This window comes from Lissotriton vulgaris, chromosome 4_1, assembly GCF_964263255.1.
Source record: "Lissotriton vulgaris chromosome 4_1, aLisVul1.2, whole genome shotgun sequence".
Classification (NCBI taxonomy): Eukaryota; Metazoa; Chordata; class Amphibia; order Caudata; family Salamandridae; genus Lissotriton; species Lissotriton vulgaris.
In genome coordinates, this window is record NC_141691.1 from 391,186,353 (window position 1) to 391,205,499 (window position 19,147).

The 19,147-nt window shown below is 47.0% G+C and overlaps 1 protein-coding gene across 2 annotated transcripts in view; it reads right to left on the reverse strand.

The window, feature by feature from the left end:
* RPS6KA6 (ribosomal protein S6 kinase A6) overlaps nucleotides 1–19,147 on the reverse strand; it is a 600,906-nt gene that overhangs the window by 548,944 nt on the left and 32,815 nt on the right. Inside the window, exon 3 of one of the 2 annotated variants that reach the window (XM_086918766.1) lies at nucleotides 8,815–8,837. The exons of the other annotated variant lie outside the window; for it this stretch is intronic. Coding sequence (XP_086774892.1) covers nucleotides 8,815–8,837 — 23 coding nt within the window. The remainder of the gene's footprint in view (nucleotides 1–8,814; nucleotides 8,838–19,147) is intronic. 2 annotated transcript variants of the gene reach the window in all.

The following is a 19,147-nucleotide window of genomic DNA, read 5'->3' on the forward strand; positions in this document are numbered from 1 at the left end:
TCTGATCTATGCAATTTTATTGCACAAACATTGTTAGCCCACTCACATTTTTGGGCATTGGGGGATTTTAATCTTCACGTCAAGGACCCCAAGTGTTCCCAGGCCTGTCAATTAATTTCGTCACTAGGAGTGGCTAATCTAGTACAAATAATTTCGGGTCCCACTCACAGGGCAGGCCACACTCTAGATTTAATTTTTTCCAATATTCAGGATACTATAACAGAGGAGCCACAACCAGTGGTATGGTCAGACCACCATCTGATTCCTTTTCAGTTAAATTGGCCACTCTAAGCCAGGCCAGAGGCAAGCGGTCTATTCTAAAGTGGAAGTGGTCTAATATCTCAGCTGCTACCTTAGCCCCTATTTTAGTTAAGCACCCTCCTGCCCTTACTTCAGATCCAAATGGAGATGCCATGGCAATAAATAAGTGGATTGCCTCGGCAATGGATGCAGTTGCTCCAGCAAAAATGACGATGTCTCGCAGACAATCTCCCTCAGCACCGTGGTTTTCAGAGGCGTTGAAAGAAGAAAATGGAGCTGTAAGAGATTGGAACGACAATGGAGACAAAAACATTGTGATATAGCAAAGTCTTGCTACAAAAGAGCCTTAAAAATTTACATAAATCATTAAAAATGGCAAAAAGAAAGTTTTTCGCTTCCCGCATTCAGATAGCTGATCAGTCTAGTAAAGAAGTTTTTAAGGTAATTCAATCTTTCCTTAAAGCAAGAGCAACTGAGACGGAAGTGATTTTGACGCTGGCTCTGTGTGAAGATATTTCTAATTTCTTCAATAATAAAATCGTAAAGGTGTATGACACATTTTCTGTCCCCGTTTCGACAGAGAGGCCAGAATCCTCTCTGGCCTCTGTACGGGCGCAGTCGCCTTCCTGCTTTCAACCAATCACGCAACAGGAGGCATTGGCAGAGATTGAAAAATGTAAATCCGGGACCCCGGATGACCCTTGTCCACCCAAATTGTGGAAAAAGATCTCACCTTTTGTGATAGATACTCTCATTCGGAACACCTCTCTCGAGAGTGAGATTTTTCCTGATTGCTGGAAACATGCTACACTGCTTCCATTTAAAAAGAAACCAAATGGAGCCACAGATGATTTTAACAAACTCAGGCCAATCTCGCTCTTACCGGCACCGGGGAAATGCTACAGAAGCTAGTACAACGTCATCTGAATTGCTTTATTGAAAGCAATGCTATTCTGCATGAATCACAGTCAGGCTTTCGGGCTGGTTTCAGCACCGAGACTGCCCTTATAGAGGTGGCAGAATCAGTTAGATGGGCACTAGATTCAGGGCCATCAGCAATGCTGGTGCTCCTGGATCTATCTGCAGCTTTTGACACGGTCGATCATGTCAGGCTGCTTCAGAGACTGGAAAGCATTGGCGTGGGCGAGAAGATGTGTGCCTGGGTGCAGTCCTATCTGAGCGCCCGCTCACAGAAAGTCACCTTACGTCTGTTTTCGTCCAAACCAAAACCTCTTTGGTGTGGTGTTCCCCAGGGTTCTGCCCTAAACCCTTTGCTTTTTAATGTTTATCTAGCCCCTCTTTTTACTTTAATAGCCAACTGGGGGGGCAAAGCGATTTCATACGCTGATGACACACAGCTGGTCTTTCCTTACCGAGAGCCGACAGAGGAGGCCTTTGGTAATTTTAAGGGCTGTCTTCATGACATCGCCATTTGGATGAACACTAACAAATTAAAACTAAATGCAGGGAAAACGGAAGTGATTTTCTTTGGTAAGGGGCCGCTGTCTTCGCCCATCTCTGGTGGTCAACTGAAAATGGGGCCTCCGCCCTCCCCCAGTACCAGTGCTAAAAATCTGGGGGTGAGATGGGATGATGCCCTCTCCTTCTCTGCGCATATCCACAGGTAGCGGCGGGATGCTTTACTAAACTTAGAAATCTTCGTAAGTTCTTGGACCTATTACCTGAAGATTGTCATAAATTAGTAGTCCATGCCACTGTAACATCTAGGCTGGACTACGCAAATGGTCTAGATCTTGGGCTACCTAAGCACGCGACCCAGCGATTACAGATTATGCAGAATGCGGCTGTGAGACTGATTAAACATATTCCTTTTAGACAGCATGTCTCCCCGCATCTGCGCAGTCTACTTTGGTTACCTGTGGAAAGCAGGACTGAATTTAAGGCCCTGACTTTGGCCTATCGGGCACTGCAGGGTAAGTGCCCAAATTATCTTGAATTATGATTCTCCCACTACAAGCAGGTACGGCTTCTACGCTCGAACGCGCTGAACCTGCTCTCGGTCACCCGATTCGCAAAGTCTTGCCTCGGGGGCAGAACCCTCTCGGCAAGAACTGCAAAACTGTGGAATGCGCTTCCACTTTCTATTCGCAATGCAATTTCAGAGCCCGTCTTCAGGAAACAGCTAAAGACATGGCTTTTTAATAAGTAATCTGTTTTTTTGTTTTTTACTACTTAGTCTAGCCTGTTGCTTACAATAGCGCCGGGACACCTCCTTGTGAGGTAGCTGTCTGCGCTTCATAAACTTCAGTATTATTATTATTATCATTATCAGCATTATTAATGGGAGATTTCAGTGTTGATTTATTACCACACAGCTTGGCGAGGCACTACTCGCGCGTACATACCCTGACCGACATCCTTTGGATGCGGGCCGCTTATACGACAGGTACACGGACACATGGATGATGCACGTCCCGAGAAGCTGCATATACTCACATAGAACGTAAGGGGGTTAGGAGACCCACGCAAAAAGCGACATATATTGACTTACCTGGACAGACACCAGGTGCACATAGCCATGCTGCAGGAGACGCACTTTGCCCCTCGCGGTGTAAACACTTTTGCCAGTAAGTGGGATGAGCACAGGGTTTTCTCCTCTTACTCAACATATGCGAGGGGAACGGCCATACTCATTAAGAAGTGCACAACTTTTACGCTGGCTGGGACCACCTGGGACACCTAGGGGAAGTATTGTCTGGCATGGGGTAGGTTGGGGTCTGCTTCGATCACTCTGTGTTGCTATAGGCCGAATGTGGATGACCCGGACTTCTACACTGAGTTGTGGGCAAAAATAATTGGCATAGGCTCCAACCACATCATTTGGGGGTGATTTCAACATTGCACGCAGCCCAGACATGGACAGATCTCACCCCGCCCCCCACCACTATACTAAAGCACGTGCTATCTTGCATGATACACTGGTCGAGTACAACTTGATAGATGCCCGGAGACAAGTTAGAAGGAACACACTACACTGCACAGGCAGCATCATGGGGTAAATTAGACTATTTGTTTCGATCCAGGGGATTTGGTCCAGCCATTTCCCAGGTACAACACTTGGCTCGTACATATTCGGATCATGCGCCTGTCAGGCTTACTTTGTCCTCCGCAGATTATGGACCAATGCGTAGGAATTGGAGATTGCAAGCCACTATTTTATTAGACCCTGTCTTTCAAGGGGAACTGAGGGAGGACATTTTGATTTGTTTGTGCGGAATAAAGATTCAGTGGACAGTGTGGAGAGTACGTGGGAGGCTTTTAAAGTTACACTTAGGGGTTATTGCATATCAAAGGGAGCGGGGGTACTCAGATATTATGAACATGTTGCACAAGCTCAACACGGAGCTCAAGGCACTAGAGACTACCCTTGCTACGCACCCAGATAGCCAAACACAATTGGAATACAGAGAGACACTCACGCAATACATGGATGCAGCTTACAGAGAGTCGCGGATTAGAGGTTGTTACTGGACGGCCCGGCGGTATGGAGAGGGGGAGAGACCAGGCAAGGCTCTAGCAGACACGATTAGATGGCCAGGATACACAAACTATGTGCTGGAACTTGAGGGTCCGGGGGAGATACTGTATAGAGATTCTGCAACCATACTCAATGCCTTTACCGCACACTATGCCAAATTGTACACCACACAAAGAGTAGATAAGTTAGACCAGGATACTTATCTGGGAGATGCGACACTGGGGTGGCTGAGCGATGTACAGTGAAAGTTTTTGTGTGTCCTTATTGAGCTGGATGAAGTGAGGGAAGCAATCATGTATATGCAATCAGGTAAGGCCACCGGGACGAATGGCATTCCCATCGAATTTTACAAAACTTACATTGACCAGATGGCCCCAATACTGCATGAAGTCTACGAAGATGCTCTTGATACTGGCCACCTCCCCTCTCCATGAGAGAAGACCTTACTACTCTGCTTCTAAAGCCCAGGAAGTCGCCCCAAGAGTGCGACTCGTATAGACCATTGTCTCTCCTAAATAGTGATGTAAAGATACTGGCCAAACTCATTGCTACTCTGCTTAGCTTATTAATGGAGAATCTAATTCTGCCCGACCAGTCCAGCTTTGTTCCCGGAAGGGCCACGTCTCACAATTTGCGGACACTCTTTACTGTGTTGAACAATGTATCCTCGGAGCTGCCGCTCGCGGCTGTCTTTTTGGACGCCACGAAGGTGTTCGACTCAATAGAATGGGACTATATCTTTGGGGTGGTGCAACGGATGGGTTTTCCCCCCCTTTTTCTATCCTGGATTGTGCTTCAATATGGCTCACCAGTCGCCACGGTACTTATTAACGGTAGGGTGTCCCCGGCGGTCCCGGTCACCAGAGGCACCCGGCAGGGGTGCCCTCTAGCACCCTTATTTTTTGCACTTGCAGTTGAGCCATTGGCGGCCAAGCTGCGGCAACACCATCGGGATAGAGATCTACAGTGCAATATGAGGCAGACACTAATCTCTTTATATGCGGACGATATTACACTGTATGTCCGAGATCCGCAGCACAACCTCATTCCAATCCTCATTGAGTTTATTGTGTTCGGGAAACTGTCTGGGGTTCAAATCAATTGGGGTAAATCTTGAATTTGCCCATTGATGACCGCGACGACTCGCTTTCTATTAGACTATCCTTTAGAATGGTGCGTGGACGAGCTGACGTATTTGGGTATTCGGGTCACGAAGGATACGGAAGAGCTGATGCGACTGAATTATGGTACGACACTGATAGGCATAACAGAGAACATTTCTCGCTGGATCACGCTCCCACTCTCCATGGCAGGGCGGGCATACTTAATCAAAATGGTGATACTACCACAATTGCTTTATTTATTTATGAACATACCATTTCACCCAGGGACCTAATTTTTTAAGACGCTTAGATCTGAATTTCTGCGCTTGGTATGGGGAGGCAAGCAACCGAGACTGCAATGGAATGTCCTCATCCGGCCCTACTCACAAGGGAGATTCGGGGTCCCCAACTTTGAATTGTATTATTACAGTGCACATGTCCATTATGCTTGCTTCTGGGTACATCAACCCCGATATATGCCCCAGGTGGCAGCAGAACACTGGCTGGCACATCCATAGAGGGCGCACTGTATGACACCTACCGTAAGGGAAAAGACACCGACTACTGTCACTTGTATTGTAGCATAGCTGACAAACAACAAGGGCACCCAATGAGTCAGCACAGGACCTCGGGTAACATACTTTATATCTAACAACAGTGGTCCCATGCAAGATTGAGAATGAAGAATATAATAATATAGACACAGTGAAACTATATTGGTTGAAGTGATTTGTCCAGCCGGACAGTGATCACAAAAAATCTTTACTATATATAAAATGGACACCAAAATTCTCTTACTTTCAACAAAGAGTGAGACACAAGCCTGTGCCTTCACTCTTACAGATTGGCAAAGTGAAAAGACAGGGAAAGAGAAAGATATTTAGGCAGAGAGTGAACGATTTCTGTTAGTTAAAGCAATGACAGAAATTCATACACACCATTAAAAGCATATCTCAATAAATATACATATTCATATATGGTGTGACAAGAGGTCGACGACGTTTCGATTCCATAACCAAAATGCAAGGAATCATCATCAGGACACAAAGTATTATGCCTAAAAACTGTTCTACACAATAGCCTCTGAGTGACAGGGGGGAATGCCCTGACGTCTTGGTAAAGGGATGGCTCCAGTAATTTGCTGGGTGAGGGCAGGCGGATCAGGATCCTACGATGGAAGGATATGGGATAGTTTGTAGAACGGCGGTACTTAGGACGACTCCTAGGTCCGTAGGCGCCTTGCCTCGTGGTGGATCGGAGGTTTATAATTGAAGATCCCCGGTGATGTTTGGAAAAGCCCACAATGGGGTGTTGGGTATTAGTGCCGGCGCCAAGTAAGGCGCGGTCGGGCGAGCCAAGGGCTTCGCAATAACAATGCCCAAAGGAGTCGTCCTAAGTACCGCCGTCACTCAGAGGCTATTGTGTAGACATGCTATTAATGGTGTGTATGAATTTCTGTCATTGCTTTAACTAACAGAAATCGTTCACTCTCTGCCTAAATATCTTTCTCTTTCCCTGTCTTTTCACTTTGCCAATCTCTAAGCGTGAAGGCACAGGCTTGTGTCTCACTCTTTGTTGAATGTAAGAGAATTTTGGTGTCCATTTTATATATAGTAAAGATTTTTTGTGATCACTGTCCGTCTGGACAAATCACTTCAACCAATATAGTTTCACTGTGTCTATATTATTATATTCTTCATTCTCAATCTTGCATGGGACCACTTGTATTGTAGCAGCATGGGCCTACACAGGTCGGTTATTGAGTACCCCACTGCTATACTCTCCGCTACTCCCGCTGGTGTACCACCCCACTATGCCCCTACTCCAAAAGGCGGTGTTTCACAAGTTTCTGGAGAGCACACACATTTAAACTTGGGGGAATTTTTATCATGAGGGACAATTCCGGAAATTGGAACAAATGTTCCAGGACTTGCCCCAGACACCACTTGATGTTTTCTTATACATCCGCCTAAGACAAGGAAATCGGGCCCTCACCCCGGATTTTCTGACTGAATCTGAAGTCCTTGGGCCACTGCAGATAACTCTTCAAAACACTTCGGCCAAGCTCCTTGTCTCGTTGATCTATCACACGGTGCACACGCAGAAGGAAGAGCCACCTGCGTTGGCTAGAGAGCGCTGGGACTCGGAGCTGGGCTTCGTTTTATCGGATGACCAGTGGGAATTCTGCTCGTCACAAATGGAGCAGGTTTCAGCCAGTAGCAGGCTTCGCATTATCCACTATAAATTTCTACATAGATTATATTACACCCCTGCCTGATTGCATCGTTACAAGCTTAGAGATACGGACAGATGTGACAGATGTGGGGCCTTGGGGGCAGATATTCTACACTTAGCCTGGGAGTGCCCCGGGATACACGAATATTGGAAGCTGGTTTTTGAAGCTCTGGATTTATTGGTTAACGTGCATTTTGAACCTACACCTCTGCTGGCCCTGTTGGGCTATGTTAAACCACTGCAGGTGGTGCACCGCAAATACGTAGCACTCGCACTGCTAATGGCCAAAAGACAGGTGGGGTGCCGTTGGGATAGGGGGAGGGCGCCAAAGTTTAAGATATGGCTTAATGCTCAAGTGCACTGTCAAGAGCAACTCACTACATATGCAGAATTATTACTGAGTGCCTCAAGACCTAAAGACATCTGGGCCCCCATGAAATGTTACCTGTTGGAGCACCCACAAGAGGACCCCGTACTACATGCACCGTAGCTGTCGCCCACATTTATCACATGTTTCCAAATGTTCCCTTACAGGGTGAGAAGCTATTGAATCGATACAGCTGTTGCTATTTTCCGTGTTGTGTGACGTGCCGAGCTATATACGGCATTCAACATGGAGAAGCTCATCAATACTGTATGGTATTATAGAGACATACTGTTAAAAATACTTGGTTTATGTTTGCATGCTTGTAACACGAAGTATCATGCTCCTGGGTGCTGAGGGTCGAGATGTAGCTTGTTGTGGGTTCTGCTATATAACACTGATGACTAAAGTACCCTCAATCTTTATGATGAAATGTATAAGAGTACTGTTTGTAACCAATGTATGGTGCTGTAACCTCAGAATGACGTAAATGTACGGCTTTTGTTTTTTGGTTTTGCATTCAAAAAATAAACAGAAGTTTTAAAAAAAAAACATTTAAACGGTTCTTTTAGCCACGTGTGAATGCCTTGATCCAACAGAGATCCCTTAACCCCTGATGAATGCCCCTGACCCATTAGTATGGCACTAGCGTGGGTAGAAACAGGATGGCCTTACATGGATGAACTAGTCATTATACCAGGGTATTGTCCACTTTCGTTTTTAATAATACTGGGGGCACCAAATATTTAATGTAATTCTTTAGGTTTACCTCAGGCTTCAGGTTTTTTTTCTTTGTTTTTCTGGGTTTCCAGCTATCCAGTGTCTCTTTTATAAAGAGCTCCCTCATACAGAGGTTGAGTTTGCCCTGGTAGCATCATCTTACCAGGACAGGGTGAAGAAATGAAAACGTGGATGAGAATTCCTCATTTAGCATACCTGACCCTAATATCGAACTACTAAGATGCCCAATGCCAGGCACAACCAATATCACTATCAGATTTTGTGTGTTTAAGTATGATATCAAGCGAAAGTATTGACACAAAAGCAATCAGGTATACAGTCATAAAAATATGTACAAAATTACAGTTTGCAACAGTATGCAACCTAGTCTTAATAGGGTTTGCTAAGGCTAATCACAGTGCATCTTCTACCCCTAGGTTTGTCTACCAAATATATGTATCTAGGCTTTACCCTTAAAGGCCTATTGTATATATGTTAATAACTCTAAATAAATCAGGCTGACATGGGGCGGCTTTCTGTCATTCTACAGCATCAGTGCCTATCATGAGATAGTGATCTGTTTCCATCTTTGTTTCATGGACTAGGAAGACTTAAAACAATGAAAGTACAACTTCACATAAATTAGTACATCCGCCTTGATGCTCAAAGACATCATTGATTTGCGTTTCATTTACAAAAGGCTGTTGAGAAAGACAGAGACATTGAAACATGACATCATTGTGCGATCAGCTAGTCCGACTTTATCGGTGTCCCCCAAAGTGGAAGTGCCGAAGAAGGAAAGCAGGGGCACTGTGCACATCTGCTTTGATGTGTGCCAAGTGAACAAGGCAACTGAAAGAGAAGGACATCCAGGTCCACACATAGCTGACATGATTACACAGCTGGATGGAGCCAAAGTTTTTCCCCCGCCGCGATTTGAAGAAAGGATATCACCAACTTGAACTGGAAGAAAATTGCAGGTACATTACTACCGTTTTGACTAGGGTTAGGTTGTTTAGATATAAGAGGCTCAGTTTCAGAGTGTAATCAGCTGCAGAATTCTTTCAGGATGTCATTTTCACATAATACAGCCAGTCACAAATGCTTCAAATTACAATGATGAAATACTAGTTTTAAGGGCCAACATGAAAATAACATGATAAAGCACTTACACTGTGGTGTTCTATAATTACAGATGCAGGTCGCACTCTAAACATCACAAAGCAGTGGTATGCATGGTTTTCATAAAAGCATAACATTATCTCGTCATGATAAAACATTAAACATTCAATTGAGTAATTGTCTGAATTTCTGGTTCTGTTCGCCTTGACATATCCTCCCCTGCGCGAGTTCCACCCACCCCATTTTTTATGTTTTTTCAGCAACCATGCATTTGTCCATTTCCGCTACCCAGTGCCTGACCGACGGTCGTTCCATTGCCCCCCATTTCATTGCTATCGCTCTCTTGACCAGTGTATATCCCAATGTGGCTAATTGCTTCCGTAAGATCCGTAGCGACCCAGATATTGAGAAGTGATGGTGTTATATGCTTCCCCACGGCGTCCTTCAATTGTGTGGTCGCACCTTCCCATATGTGTCGTAGGAGAGGTCAGTCCCAGATAATGTGAAGAAAGGTTGCCTCTTGTTGACAGCCACGTAGGCAGAGGGCATTTTGCCTTGCGCCCATTTTCACTAGGGTCCCCCCGGAGGGATACGCTCTATGAAGGACTTTTATTTGGATTAACCAAAAGTGGGGAGTGAAGGCCGCTTCAGTGCTGTCTACCAGTCCTCGTCTTCTATTTCCCCTAGCTCTCTCTGCCATTTATTACGCAATGCCTGACAGGGATCTGGCAGATTATTACATAGTTTTCAATACATCAGGGATACAGCTTTCGTGGGCATTGACTCAGACAGTACCCGGTCCTCCAAGGGGGATGACTCCTTTAAGGCGCTCATATCGGTTAGTGCTGTCATGAGCGCATGATGGATTTGCAAATATCGGAACATTTCCCCCGGGCTAATTTATATTTCTGTTGTAGTTCCTGAAATTTAAGGATCTTGCCTTTCTTCACTAAATTACCAATGTTGAATATACCAATTGTATCCCATTTGTCAAAGCCCCGATGAAAACACAGGAGCCCAAGTTTTTGAGTAGACCATAGGGGTGAGGCCTGGGTCAGCATCCCCGTCCAACCGAAGCATTTAGTTGCCTGGTGCCAAATGTCAACCATTTGTGCAGTGGGGCCCACATACCCCCCCTCTGGACCTTTGTATACAGAGCCCCTAGGTATCCTTCTCTCCCCATCTGATATCTGTCTAACATATAGCCTGGGGTCTATCGGGAAGCCAAAGGTTGAAGGCCACTAATTTTGAGGCCCAATAATAAAGTCTAATATCTGGAAGGGCGATTCCCCCATAGTACCACCCTTTAATTTATGTAGCCCTATACGAGCAGCTCCCCCATCCCATAATAGCAGTCGAACCTCGCCTTCAATGCCTTTGAAGTAAGAGTCAGGTACCCTGTAGGGGTAATTTTGAAGGGTATACAAGAATCGCGGGAGAGACAGCATTTTAAACAGAGCCACTCTGCCCAGCAGAGACAGCAGCAGAGTCCTCCAATGTTAACATCACTGGGCAGTCGTTCCAGGGGGGCGGCTAGATTCTTATTGTAAAAGAGTTAGGCATCTGGTGTAATATAGACCCCAAGATATCGAAATCCATCTTTAGCGATCTTGATCTCGCATCCCTATGGGAACCTGGGGACTGGGCCCCAAAGAACAACAAGCATTGGCATAGCCAATAGGCCTCACCTTTTAGACCTTATAAGAAATCATGTTTTAAAAAGTTCATGTGAACCTCAAGGACACTGTACAGCACCACACCTTGTCCTGCTTGAACTGGAGTAATTACTTTTGGCCAGCTCAGTGAACCCCTGCCTGTCTGGGCCCCGCCCAGGTCAAACCTGTGCTCAATGATTTGAGGAGGCATTAATAGCCGGTACTTCTTTTTCTGGTCAAACGCAATTTGTGCACATCCTACAGACCCCCAAACACCTTAGCTACATGTTGGGCTCTACAACGAAGGGGCCAGGCACAGATTACTACTAAGGCACAACATCTCAAAGCACTTTTAAAATGATCTCATAAAAAACGCCCTTCACTGTCAAAAGCAAAAGTCAGCTTCAAGTTAGCAATTAGCAGTTGCCCGCCAGACGCATGATAAACTGTTATTTTCCTTGAAATCACCCGTAAAAACGCTGACATTTCTCTGTCATAAATCAAACTTAAACAGACGGTAAACTTGCCTAGGTTGCAAAACCCACAAACCCATGAATCCACTTCAGACTTTGCCTGCTCGCCCAGTGGAATTCAGGGATGATCTTCCAAAGACTTAAACCTGATTTACATCCAGACTGAGACAAGCAGTGTGAGACGCAAGTACCATGAGTGGTCAATATTCTTGCCCATAATTAAAAAAAAAAAGAGAGAAGATTTTTACATAGCATTTAATTTATTCAAGGTGGTCTCAGTTTTGACAATTAAAATGAGGCATAGTGAAGCGATTTGCCAAGGATCACACAATTCGGTCAAGTGTTGAAGTTGGGATTTGAAACCCGTTTTCGGGTAACACTTTTTTTCAGCCACTAGATTAATACTTCCTCTTCCATCCCATATTTTAAAAGGACAATGCTTTGAGTTTACACATTTCACGACCTTCATTTGTACATTACGTTTACTCAATTTAAGTACTGCATGCTTGAAGCCTGCTTCCAGTTTCAGAGCTGTGCTGCAAAGAGTTGCGAGCACTCCTCTAGAATAAAATATATTTTCATTTTTAAATCAAAACAGTAACAAATGTTGGCAGATGTAATCGGAGCCTGTATGAGACCCCAACTTAGGGTCTTTAAACAGGACGCACACAACTGCTGCTTTAAATATACTAGCTGTGGGTGCAGACCTTAGCGTTCTACTTATATAATTAGTATTAGTCAGGTGTTCTTCTTTAGATAATATTAAAACGAATTACATAAGTAGATCCATGCAAGATACATAGCTGGATTCTGTTTATTGTACCTGCTTAAATAAAATACAGGTACATAAATCAGTAGTCAGGTGTTCTTCTTTAGATATTAATATTTAAACTGGCCACACCTGGCTACTGTCATTGGCCTACCCTCCCTTTGATTAAACAATTGAGGCCAGACATTGGTCCACCGGCAGGACCCCCTTCTTAAAGCTTTCATTATACATATTTTTCAGGTTTGCCGCAACGTTTTGAGCCACAGACTTGAGAAATTCAATAGGGACCCAGTTAGGCCCCATTGTCTTACCCGATTTCATACTGTATATGGCCTTGCGGATTTTCTCATCATTTAGATCTTCATCCATGAAGTCCCTATCTGATAGAGTGGGCAGGTGTAAGTCAGCCAGCAGTTGTCTGGACTCTTCGGCTGTATACTGGGCCGAAGAGGTATAGATCTTTTCTAGATAATTCGCGAAAGTTTCCGTGATATCTTGCGGATATGAGATCTGGCCCGTCCCTTCAACAGTAAGTCAGGCACCCAGCGTCTCCCCCGCTCCCTCCTCTCCAACCATGTCAACATTTTCCCTGCCCTATCTCCCATTTCGTAAACCGTATGTGGTGATTGGAGCAATCTGACTCGAGTCTTTTCCCCCACCAGGGCTTTGTATTCCAGTTGTTTAACCATTAGTTGGTGCACTGCCTCTTCATTAGGCGAGGAGGCACTCTGTGCCTCTAATCTCTGGAGTTCAATCTCCAGCTGGGAGCTTTGCTAGTTTTTCTGCCTGATATATCCCGTTTTAAGTGCCAGGACCTGCCCCATGAGTACTGCCTTATCGGCTTCCCATATTGGCTGCGTCGAATCCACCGACCCCACGTTTTCATTGAAATAATGGTCTGTCTGCGTCAGCAGTGTCTCTTTGATTTCCGGGATTTCAAGCAGCCAAGGATTGAGAACAATCGTGTTACGCTGGTTTGTATTGCGATAAGTAAGCTCAATCCACACTGGAGAGTAGTCTAAGATACCCCTTGGTAGGCCACATGGATGCCTGAAGTAGCTAACCTCAGCCAGGTGTGTGAGGAAGTAATCAATGTGAGACATGCTCTTGTAGGCATTGGAATAGTAGGTGTAGTAAATCAACTCTGGGTGCAGGGTGCGCCATATGTCCGCCAGGCCAAAGGCCTGCGTACAATCTTCTATTTGGGCACTGGGCCGCATCCGGGGATGCCTATCTGTGTGGTCATCAATAGTCATATTGAAATCCCCTCCCAGTATGAGTGTGCCCATGGGAAGATCCACCACAGTTTTCCCTAAGTCAGCAAGTGCCTTCCTACCCAGCGCAGGGGGAAGATACACTGAGACCACATTAAGCAGCCTCCACTCCCAACTGGCCTCCAGAACTGCAAACCTCCCCTGTAGATGTGCTCATGTGCAGGTAGGGGTGAGCGATAGGCTTTTTCTGACTAATATGCCAGTACCCCTGAAGCCAGATGTGAACACGGCATGTACCAACAACTTGTATCCCCATTGTGTATTGCCCACTAGGTGCGTTTCTTGGAGCAGAACCAAGTTTGGGGCATGTCTCTTAAGATTCTGCAACACAAACATAAAATTGTTTTATTTTGTCACCCAGCCCATTTACATTCCACGTTAGGACAGACAATGATATTTCTACCCTTGTCTCAGCCATAGTTCTTGTATATGGGAGTTGTACAATTCTACGAACACCCTGTGAAGGGCAGCCGCCTCTTCCAACAATGTTACAACCAAGTGGGTAGCCACACAAGGGCAGTCAAGTACAGTCCAGTAGTAGAGCCAATCGGAGAAATGCTTTGTAGTGGAAGTGAAAACATAGGCAATCATATCTAATTGTTTGGGCTTTGTGATTAAAAACCAAATGTAATACAAAAAGACTCTCCATCCCCCCCTAACATCCCCACCTCCCTGCCAGTGAATCTCAAACTACCCACTCCCCAACAAGGCAGAGTACCGGACGTCCCACCCATTAATAAAGAGATGCTTGGAAGCAGCCATACCCATCCGCCAAGTGCAAGGATGGAATCATAATACACTGAATGGTAGGAATTGTTCCCTAACCCTTCGCCAGCTACTACACTAAAGCTGCTAACTGGTATTATTCCAGAGCCTTATTTGTGAGGTATTCACTTATTCACCTGTGGCAGTCCTGGTGAAAAGTCCCAATATGGTCCATCAGCTCCCATACCCCAAATTTTTGCTACTAAATGTAACTACTGTTCAAGTTCGAGTTCTGGCATTTATAAAGCGCACTACTCACCCATAGGGTCTCAAGGCGCTAGGGGAAGGGGTTCATTGTTTGTCGAAAAGCCAGGTTTTAAGTTCTTTTCTGAAGGAAATGTGGTTCTGAGTAAGGCGGAGGTGAGTGGGGAGTGAGTTCCATGTCTTGGCCGCCAGGAAGGAGAAGGATCTGCCACCCATGGTAGATTTCCGTATGCGCGGGACTGCAGCGAGGGCATGATTGGACGATCTAAGTTGACGGGTGGGTTTGTAGAAGGACAGTCGAGTGTTGAGGCATTCGGGTCCTAGATTGTAGAGGGCTTTGTGTGCGTGGGTGAGAAGGCGGAAAGTAATTCTTTTGTTAACGGGAAGCCAGTGGAGATCTTTTTGATGTCTGGTGATGTGATCTTGGCGCGGGATGTCTAATATGAGTCTCGCTAACGCGTTTTGGATGCGCTGGAGTTTTTTCTGTAATTTTGCTGTGATTCCGGCATAAAGTGTGTTCCCATAATCCAGTCGACTCGTGACCAGTGCGTGGGTGACAGTCTTTCTAGTTTCGAGAGGGATCCACCAGAAGATCTTTTTGAGAATGTGAAGTACGTTGAAGCAGGAGGACGAGACGGCGTTGACTTGTCTGGACATCGAGAGAGAGGAGTCTAGGATGAAGCCAAGGTTACGTGCATGGTCTGTGGGTGTGGGTGCTGCGCCCAGTGCGGAAGGCCCCAGGAGTCGTCCCAGGCTGAGGGGGAAGGACCTAGGATGAGTACCTCCGTTTTGTCTGAGTTGAGTTTTAGGCGGCCATGTTTCATCCATTCGGCTACTTCCTGCATGCCTTAGTGAAGATTGGTTTTGGCGGTGTTGGGGTCTTTGGTGAGGGAGAGGATTAACTGGGTGTCGTCGGCGTAAGAGATGATGTTGAGGTTGTGTTGACACGCGATGGAGGCGAGAGGACTCATGTAGACGTTGAAGAGGGTGGGACTGAGTGAGGATCCTTGAGGTACGCCGCAGATGACTTCGATGGCCTCTGAGTAGAATGGGGGAAGTCGGACTCTGAGTTCTCCCAGCGAGGAATGAGATGATCCAGTCCAAGGCTTTTCCTTGAATGCCGATGTTGCTGAGTTGATGTATGAGGGTGCTGTGGCAGACAGTGTCGAAAGCGGCGGAAAGGTCGAGTAGGATGAGGGCCACTGTTTCTCCGTTGTCCAGGAGTGCTCGGATGTCGTCGGTCGCAGCAATGAGGGCGGTTTCGGTGCTGTGTTTGGCTCGAAATCCAGATTGAGATGGATCAAGGGAGTTGTTGGATTCAAGGAAGGTTGCGAGCTGGCTGTTGACGGCTTTCTCGATGACTTTGGCCGGGAATGGGAGGAGGGATATGGGTCGGTCGTTTTTAAGTTCAGAGGGGTCTGCTGTGGGTTTCTTCAGAAGGGCGCCGAGTTCGGCGTGTTTCCAGCTTTCTGGAAAGGTGGCAGAGTTGAACGAGCAGTTGATGACATCACGGAGATGGGGGGCGATGATGGAGTCAGCTTTGTTGAAGATGTGGTGGGGCAGGGGTCAGTGGGCGAGCCAGAGTGGATTGAGTTCATGAGGCGAATGGTGTCTTCAGTGGTAATTGGGTTCCAGGCGCTGAGGATGTTAGTTGGCGGAGTAGGATCAGAGGGGGGTGGGGAGGATTGAACGCTGGGAGAAATCTCGAAGCTGTTGTGGATGTCGGCAATTTTGTTGTAGAAGAAGGAGGATAATGCGTTGCAAAGGTCTTGGGAGGGAGTGATGTCGTTAGACGCTGCGGTGGGGTTGGTGAATTCTTTGACGATATTGAAGAGTTCCTTGCTGTTATGAGTGTTGTTGTTGAGATGATCCTTGAATGCTGATTTCTTAGCGGATCGAATCAGTTGGTGGTGTTTGCGGGTGGCTGACTTGAGGGAGGCCATGTTGTCTGAGGTTGGGCTTTTTCTCCATGTCTTCTCCAGAGTGCGGCATAGTTTCTTGGATTTTTTAAGGTCATCATTGAACCAAGGGGCCTTTTTGCTGGTTGAATTGATCTGGTGCTTTTTCAGGGGTGCTAATTCGTCAGCACTGTGGGTGATCCATTGCTTGAGTTGGGTGGCCGCTTGGTTTGGGTCCAATGAGAGGGTGGGAGGGTTTTGGTTGAGTGATGTGAGGAGTTGGTCGGAGGTGATTTTGTTCCAGTTTCTCCGAGGAATAGGTTGAGGGCGATTGTGGGTTAGGGAGGTCTTGTAGCTGAAGTGAACGCAGCTGTGGTCCGTCCAGTGGAGAACTGTGGTGCGATCGAAGGAGATGTGTTTGCTGGATGTGAAGATAGGGTCGAGCGTGTGTCCGGCTATGTGGGTGGGGGTGTCCACGAGTTGTTTGAGTCCGAGATTGGCCAGGTTGTCCAGAAGGGTGGTGGTGTTGCTGTCGTGTTTGTTTTCAAGGTGGTAGTTGAGGTCTCCTAGAAGAATGTAGTTCTCGGAGGCTAGGGCGTGTGGGCTATCGCTGAATTGGGGTGCGGGTACCTGGAGGCCTGTAGATGAGGGTGCCTCTCAGTGTGGTCCTGGGGTCGGTGTGGATCTGAAAGTGGAGGTGTTCGGCGGTTGCAAGATTGTCGTCGGAGCTGGTTGTGATTTTGATGGTGTTACTGTGGATGAAGGCGATGCCTCCTCCTATTTGATTGGTGCGGTCTTTGCGGATAATCTTGTATATGTCCGGTATGGCTATGGCAATGTCTGGAGCTGATGATGTGTTCATCCATGTTTCAGTAAGGAAGGCGATGTCAGGTGACGCAGTGTCGATAAGGTCCCAGAGTTCTGTTGAGTGTCTGTGGACCGAGCGGGTGTTGAGCAGGATGCACTTTAGGCGGTTTGAGTCGGAGTTGTGTTTGGAGGACGTGGAGTTGGTGAGGGTCCTAAAGCAGTAAAATTTGCAGGATAGGCAGGCGAAAGGGCCGTGAGTACGTCCTGGAGTAGCTTCGCAGCAAAGTGGTGTACGTCCGGGGTTGAGGGCGAGGAGAGTAGCGGCATCATATGTGAATCTAGAGGGTTGGGAGCGGCGGGGACCAGGGGGACAGGCGCTGGGCGCGGTACAGGTGCGGACGGGCGTAGACGGGCTTACCTTTGGCACACCTTCGGCGCGCATGGGGCGCGACCGCTGCGCGTAGGTGCATCGGACATAAATGGAGAAGTGGAGGGGGCGGAGCGTGGGAGGGGGAGGGGGAGCTGGGAGGCGGGAGCATAGGGGGAGGGACAGGCTGCAGGCACAACAAAATGGATGATACAACAACAGGGCAACAGGACGCTGTGGGCACAATCAGGGGCAATGTGGGTAATGCGAGTTAACACACGGGCACAATTTCAATGAAATGAAATATTAAAGCAATGCGGAGCGTACACAAGACAAACATGCAAAATAGGCAAGGCAATGCGGAGCGTTCACACTAACTATTCAAATCACACAAAGCAATGAGGAGCGCTAAGCAACAGAGCGGGTGCAAATTCGATAAAAATAAATTACATTTAAGCTATGGCAGTGGTGGGGGATCAGCGCTACGATAACAGTTGTAGCACTATGTGATCAGGAGGAAGGGTGGAGCGACCGCTTCACACGGAGTCAGGCTGGTCACAGAGAGGAAAAATAGTTTGCGTGTCGTGCGGGTTGCAGGTGCTTTAGAATTAGGTTCTCAACAAACAGATCGACCACAGGCCCCTCCGCCCGCTCCAGAACCCCCAGAATATGGATATTATTTCTTCGGGCCCTCCCTTCGTAATCGTCGAGCAGCGACTCTATTTTTGTCTGCTGATCTCGCAACTGGTTGACTTGCGTCTTGAGCAGGGCAGTGTCTTTGTTTAGCACAGTCGTGGCGTCCTCCACCTCTTTTACTCTGGAGTCCATTTTCCTGAGGTCAGCTCTGATGAGGGATACTTCAAAGTTTACAGTATCTATGCGAGTCTCCAGGGAAGTACGTACACCTGTGATGGCCGCCATGATGCCCTTGAGCGTCAGCTCCTGCTGCTGTTGCTGGACTAATGAATTATCCACAACCTCCAAAGAGGCGATGTCTTTGGTGTCTTTTGGATTAGACCAGGCAAATTTAGCAAGTTTATTTTGCGCAGGCGTTATGGACCCCTTCCCACTCGCCATTGTGGGAGTGACTCGATTTTTATGCTGTCGATTTACCCAAGGGTGGTCCCAGTACTCGCCGCCGTCTGCTCAAGGGGAAGGATTCCCCTGCCGGCCTGTCGGGTTTCCCAGTGCACTGATCCCTCTGTTTTCAGGGGGAAGACGAGGGGTCAAATTCAGAGTATATCAATTATAGCTCCGCTACTACTGAAGGTTGTCTCAACACTGATATGGTGGCTGTTCACTCCTCACAGCCCCCCAAAGTCTAATTCAGTCCAGAATGATTAGCCCAGATTATGAATCCAGTGCCTCACGCAATATAATCCACCACACCCGGTTCATGCAAGCTATAAAGAGGCTCCCATGACTCCCCAGCAGGCCCCATTGACAAGTCCCTTGTCTGGCATGACATTAACCCCACACAGCTGCGCACCCCAATTTGCGCTCCCCGCCGACGTCCATGGATTAGGTTGTCACTGACTCCTCACGGCTTGCGGTTGGCGGCAGTAGCTCCACCCAGGTAGCCGCTGTCCCTAATGCCTGTCATGCTTAGGGCTCCAGTCCATTATTATGAG